At 31.7% G+C, this 6,758-nt stretch overlaps 1 protein-coding gene across 1 annotated transcript in view; it reads left to right on the plus strand.

Moving 5' to 3' along the window:
• The window catches only part of LOC106476695 (CRAL-TRIO domain-containing protein C3H8.02-like), a gene marked incomplete at its 5' end in the record, with an annotated part of 9,704 nt that extends 3,542 nt beyond the window's left edge, over positions 1–6,162 (plus strand). Inside the window, 4 exons of the mRNA XM_013937330.2 lie at positions 1,022–1,218; positions 2,207–2,291; positions 4,294–4,505; positions 5,723–6,162. Of these exons, the coding sequence (XP_013792784.1) occupies positions 1,022–1,218; positions 2,207–2,291; positions 4,294–4,505; positions 5,723–5,819 (591 nt within the window). The remainder of the gene's footprint in view (positions 1–1,021; positions 1,219–2,206; positions 2,292–4,293; positions 4,506–5,722) is intronic.
• Positions 6,163–6,758: the final 596 nt, after the last annotated feature.

Here is a 6,758-nt window from a genome sequence, read left to right on the forward strand (position 1 = left end):
AATCACTCCCTAGGTTTCATCTTGGATACTGTGAACTGTCATTTTTATTCTGTTTTATAATGTTCTAATCACTCCCTAGGTTTCATCTTGGATACTGTGAACTGTCATTTGTATTTTGTTCTATAATGTTCTAATCAGTCCCTAGGTTTCATCTTGGACACTGTGAACTGTCATTTGTATTTTGTTCTATAATGTTCTAATCACTCCCTAGGTTTCATCTTGGATACTGTGAACTGTCATTTCTTTTTCTTTTTTTGTATAATATTCTAATCACTCCCAAGGTTTCATCTTGGATACTGTGAACTGTCATTTGTATTTTGTTCTATAATGTTCTAATCACTCCCTAGGTTTCATCTTGGATACTGTGAACTGTCATTTGTATTTTGTTCTATAATGTTCTAATCAGTCCCTAGGTTTCATCTTGGACACTGTGAACTGTCATTTGTATTTTTTGGTATAATATTCTAATCACTCCCAAGGTTTCATCTTGGATACTGTGAACTGTCATTTGTATTTTTTGGTATAATATTCTAATCACTCCCAAGGTTTCATCTTGGATACTGTGAACTTTCATTTGTATTTTTTGGTATAATATTCTAATTACTCCCTAGGTTTCATCTTGGATACTGTGAACTGTCATTTGTGTTTTTTTGTATAATATTCTAATCACTCCCAAGGTTTCATCTTGGATACTGTGAACTGTCATTTGTATTTTTTTGGTATAATATTCTAATCACTCCCAAGGTTTCATCTTGTGTACTCTGAACTTTTGTCAATGTCTTGATTTATAAAATATGTTCTAATAATTTTTAAGGTTTTGTCTTTCAAGCTCTGAACTGTCATCAGTGTCTTGATTGATAAATGGAGGTTTTCAGATTCCAGAAAGACATCTTATAATTCACATTTCTTTGCTTACCTACTTTTGTAGATATATTAATACAAAGTTACTCAATTTTTCCTTGACGTTACTGAGATTAAATGTAATAAATATCTAACTTATGTAAACTTTTATCTTTTACAGTTCCACAATGACTTGTCACTTGCGAGGTATTTACGAGCCTTTCAGTCCGTAGACAGTGCCTTTCAAGCAATTCTGAAAACCAACAAATGGAGGAAGGAATACGGAGTTCAATCAATATCAGCAGAAGATCCAATAATCAAGAAGAATTTGGAATCTAAGAAGGCTGTGGTTCTTGGTCATCGAGATTTCCAAGGAAGGTATTCATGTTTAACAGTATTGAAATGAAGTGTTCTTCTGTCTTAGACTCTATAAATAAATGGTAATAAGTCCAACAATAACTGTCATGTTAAAAGTTTCAGATGTGCGTAATACTAGCTTTTTGTGAGGTTTACAGGTACTTTTCTTTAAAGTTTCTGTGAAATAGTAGAAAAGAATCTAGCTAGAACAGTTTGGTTGTAAACAGTTTATGAAGTGAGTTTTCAGTGAGTTTGGCTTAGCACTTGTGATTTTATGTGTATTTTGGTTCATCTTTGAATCTACGTACCTCCATGTCAGCACTCATATTCTGGTTCATTCTCAAATCTAAGTACCTCAAAGTCAGCACTTGTATTCTGGTTCATCCTCAAATTTATGTAACTCAAAGTCAGCACTTGTATTCTGGTTCATCCTCAAATTTATGTAACTCAAAGTCAGCACTTTTATTCTGGTTCATCCTCAAATTTATGTAACTCAAAGTCAGCACTTGTATTCTGGTTCATTCTTGAATCTAAGTACCTCAAAGTCAGCACTCATATTCTAGTTCATTCTCAAATCTAAGTACCTCAAAATCAGCACTCATATTCTGGTTCATTCTCAAATCTAAGTACCTCAAAATCAGCACTCATATTCTGGTTCATTCTCAAATCTAAGTACCTCAATGTCAGCACTCATATTCTAGTTCATTCTCAAATCTAAGTACCTCAAAATCAGCACTCATATTCTGGTTCATTCTCAAATCTAAGTACCTCAAAATCAGCACTCATATTTTGGTTCATCCTCAAGGCTAAGTACCTCAAAGTCAGCAGTCATAATAATTCTGATTCATCCTCAAATCTATGTACCTCAAAATAAACACTCATATTCTGATTCAACCTAAAAGCTAAGTACCTAACACAGAAATGTTTCTTGTAACTTCAACTAACAAAGGGTATAAAAATGTTCATATTCTAAAGTTGTTGAAATACTTTTTTATATTTTAAACTTTAGACCAGTTATATACATCCCAGCTAGGAACCATAACGTGAACCAAAGACACATTGATGAACTTACGAGATTCATTGTGTATATTCTGGTGAGTATAATTCACTGTATCTTTTATGTTTATCTCCGTCACGATTTGAATGAAGACAATTCTACATTTGGAAACCCATGATTTGTTTTTTGCTTCCATAATGTGTAAATTTATAATAAATAAAGGATCTTCTAGTTTAAAAATTTGTAAGGCATGACTGCAAATGTGTATTAAGTACTCTTTGTATCTCTTATAGTCTGCTTAACCCTCTCCAGACGGGTCACGAGTCAAAGGCCATGTCATCGCGTTTGTTCACTTGCATTCAAAATTTTATTGAACTACCATTTCCTGAATTTATGTCAATAAGTTTGGTATCAAACTGTAGATTATAATTCATATTTTAGTATTATACATTATGTACTTTCTTAATTTAAAAGTAAATATCAAAAAAACACAGTTAAACATCAATTTTTGTGTCTCACATGGTATGTTAAATGCAGCACTGGTTCAAATTAGGTACTTATGATGGCCAAATACAAAATCTTTTGTTTCATACAAATTAGGAACTCAAATTACCGATATTTACAAGCTAGAATATAAAATAAGAACCTCCTATCTTTTCTCTTTGCTGATATATCACTCACGTTCTGAATCAAACATAGTGGCCCAGCTCACCTCTTTCAATTTTTGTAAAAGGTCCCTTATATACACTTACTTCAATATATGACGAGAATAACAATTCGAAAGCTCAGACTGTCCCCTAGTGGTTTTCTCAGCCATTTTCATGTGTTAGGATGCCATCTCATTCTTTCGAACCAAGATTTCAAGGAGGTATGTTGTGTCTTCAATCTGCTCAAAATTGCATATTTTTTAGACCCAAATACAGCTTAGTTACTAAGTTTGATAAATTATAGTAGAATTCTATGCTATTGATGTAGTAATTTATGATTTTTTAGTTATTCAAACATATATATAAACCTAAAAAAAAAATGTTGTTTCATTTCCTCCACATGCAAAATTGTTAAAGACTTAGTAACCTACATCAAGCAGCAACCAAGTACAAAGGTTGTAACTAGAAGAGATAATTGTTTGCTTTACTTCTTTATTTACCATTCTATGTTTAAGAACTTGTTTGTAAATAGCAATGATCTATATACATATATAATGTATAATAAATGAAATGTGTCTGTATTTTACAAAATACTAGTCTACTAAAACACAGCCAAGACAAATTACTTTGTACAGACCAAAGGTCACCTTTATGTTATTTGATACGGTAACATGAGTGCATGTGAGCTGCGTCATTGTAACTTCTGTATTGTTAGCCAGACACGGGTGAAAGGTCACAATAATATATATATATATAAATGTATAACGTTATGAGATTTAAGCTATTTCATTTAAACATTTATGTTTTCATGTTATAATTTATGTTGAATCTAGAATGAAAGAGGCATAATTTATGTTCCTAATTTGTTATGGTTGCGAGATCGGTCAAATTTACCGAACACGTACAGAGATTAATTAGTGAAAATATCAAATGAAATATATCGTTTTTTCTTAAGAAATGTTTGATAACTATCTGGACATTATAAAGATTTTGCATGTGAAATTTCAAAATTTTCTGATGCATAAAAGTATTTTTAATCTTATAATTAAAATTCCTTTGCATGTTGGATAGGCAACATGTGAAAAGAAAAAAAAGGCAGGAGAAAAACATTGCTTAACAAACCTTAAGACTTAAAAAAAAGATTGATATTTTGCATATGAAAGCATTTTAATGTTTACTGATAATCTGCCAAATGTCGTCAACATATGCTTACTAATTTAAAAGTTGTAGCATGAAAACTATAACAAGCACAAAATGATTATGAGTTCTGTCCTAGAGACCAAGCCCATGCTGAAAGAGTTAACCAATTTCAATCCTAAGATGGAGGTAAGATATTGTTCCTTTAAATAACAGAATTATTTCATAAATCATATGCTTATTTTGTCATGTATTGTCCACTGTAAGTACTTCCAAAATTGGCACAAACAAAACAATGTTTCCTTTTCCACCCAGGAACAAGCCTGCAAGAAATGTTTTGAGGAAGTCATTGATAACCTCTGTATTATTTTTGACCTAAAAGACTTTGGCATGAACAGCATGGACTACCAGCTGGTAAAAAACCTGATCTGGCTCCTGAGCAGACATTACCCTGAACGGTTAGGAATATGTTTAATTATAAATGCTCCAGCTATCTTCTCTGGTTGTTGGTCAATCATCAAAGGCTGGTGAGTTCTCAGATGACTTGGTTTTTCATCTAGTGTAGTTTTCTGTAAGTCATTAGTAAAAGTTACCTCTTCATCACCAAAGCTTTCCTAACAAGTTTGATTAGCCATAGTTCCACTGTGTCTTCCTCTCATTGTTTATCTTATGAACCATGAAACACTAGGGAAGCCATGACAAACTCTTTTTATCATTTTTTCAACTTTCTATTGAAGTTTATTTTATTTCCTTTCCTATCATCAGTTCTTTCACAAATTAGAACTCTTAACAGATCCATGAATTTCCTGCAATTGTCACATTAAGCCTCACCTTCACAGCTCATCAGATTTTAGAACAAACATTTTTAACATGATTTACATATTTTTTATAACATTTGTGTAAGTTAATTTTTTAGACGTGTCTGTCTTTGGTGTTATGTTATAAATCATTATTAATATTCATATATTTTTATTGGGAAGATTTTATAGTACATAAATTCATGATAGGTTTTGAAACCAGACTTCCTGAATATTTTTGTTTTGATTTAGTTATAGACAACATAAGTGAAATTAAAAAGTATAAAAGTTTAAATTCACATTCTGTCTACCATCAGGCTAAACAAAAAAGAAAACTGCAACCAACAGAAGTTTTTCAGAATGCAACATGAGTCTTGTACAGTATTACACTATATTAACCACAACATGAGACTTGTACAATAGTACATTTAGGAAAGTAAACTGTTCCATTGCTAATACTGAAAGCTAGGAAAGTAAACTGTTCCATTGTTTATACTGAAAACTAGGAAAGTAAACTGTTCCATTGTTTATACTGAAAGATAGGAAAGTAAACTGTTCCGTCGTTTATACTGAAAGATAGGAAAGTAAACTGATCAATTGTTTATACTGAAAGTTAGGAAAGTAAACTGTTCCATTGTTTATACTGAAAGATAGGAAAGTAAACTGTTCCATTGTTTATACTGAAAGTTAGGAAAGTAAACTGTTCCATTGTTTATACTGAAAGTTAGGAAAGTAAAGGGTTTCATTTTTTATATTTAAAGCTAGGAAAGTAAACTGTTCCATTGTTTATACTGAAAGTTAGGAAAGTAAACTGTTCCATTGTTTATACTGAAAGTTAGGAAAGTAAACTGTTTCATTCTTGGTATTTAAAGCCAGCAAAGTAAGCCATTCTTTGTAATTTTAGTTTTATTGTTTTGTTATACATCTTTAAATTGTGTATATTTTAGGCTTCACGAGGTTACTGCCAGCAAAGTTGTCTTCGTGAACACAGAACAAGACCTTCTCAAGTACATCCACCCCGACATACTTCCTGATAATGTTTAAGTGTACATCCACCCCGACATACTTCCTGAGAATGTTAAAGCTGGCAACAAAAAGAAATTGTTCATTTTTTAAAACTTATTTATATTGAAAATTTGCAAGCATCTTGTTGGTGGTCTGTGATTTTTAATTATGATTCAGAAGCTTGTGCTGGTGAGTGTCTTGTGTAGTTATAATTCACAGGAAATTACTAAGATAGGACAAAAATGTTGAAAACAGTAATGTTCTATTTTTAGAAAAGGTTTTAGTTTGTACATTGAGAATCAAGCTAGTTTTGTTGTGACTGTGCTTTCAAATGACTACATTTAAAGAAAGGATTAAACTGTAAAAATATTTGTGAGCACAACTTTGTTGTAGTGTGATTTTAAACTTGATTTAGTCAATTCACTTTTTGCATCTCAGCATTTAGTTTATACAGTACACTCCATTTTAATTTCTCTAATTGAGGTTGAAGGTTAAAGTAAAACATATATCATAAAATTGGGGCACTGTTTTTTAATAGAGACACAAATGCATATGATTTAATTGCACAATTTACCAGTAGTTAGGACACCTACCTGTTCAAGTAACAACCAGTAATTAGGACATCAAAATGTTCAAGTAACAACCAGTAGTTAGGACACCTAACTGTTCAAGTAACAACCAGTAATTAGGACATCAAAATGTTCAAGTAACAACCAGTAATTAGGACACCTAACTGTTCAAGTAACAACCAGTAATTAGGACACCTAACTATTCAAGTAACAACCAGTAATTAGGACACCTAACTATTCAAGTAACAACCAGTAATTAGGACACCTAACTGTTCAAGTAACAAAGTATGTGAAGAAGTTATTTCATTATTTACTATGGTCATGCAGGTTTTTTCCCCCCATTTGTAAGAGATTGTAAATGAAGGGTAAACCTAACATGACTCTGACATAATAAATGTATTTGTTTCAG

This window comes from Limulus polyphemus, unplaced genomic scaffold (assembly GCF_000517525.1).
Source record: "Limulus polyphemus unplaced genomic scaffold, Limulus_polyphemus-2.1.2 Scaffold11262, whole genome shotgun sequence".
Classification (NCBI taxonomy): domain Eukaryota; kingdom Metazoa; phylum Arthropoda; class Merostomata; order Xiphosura; family Limulidae; genus Limulus; species Limulus polyphemus.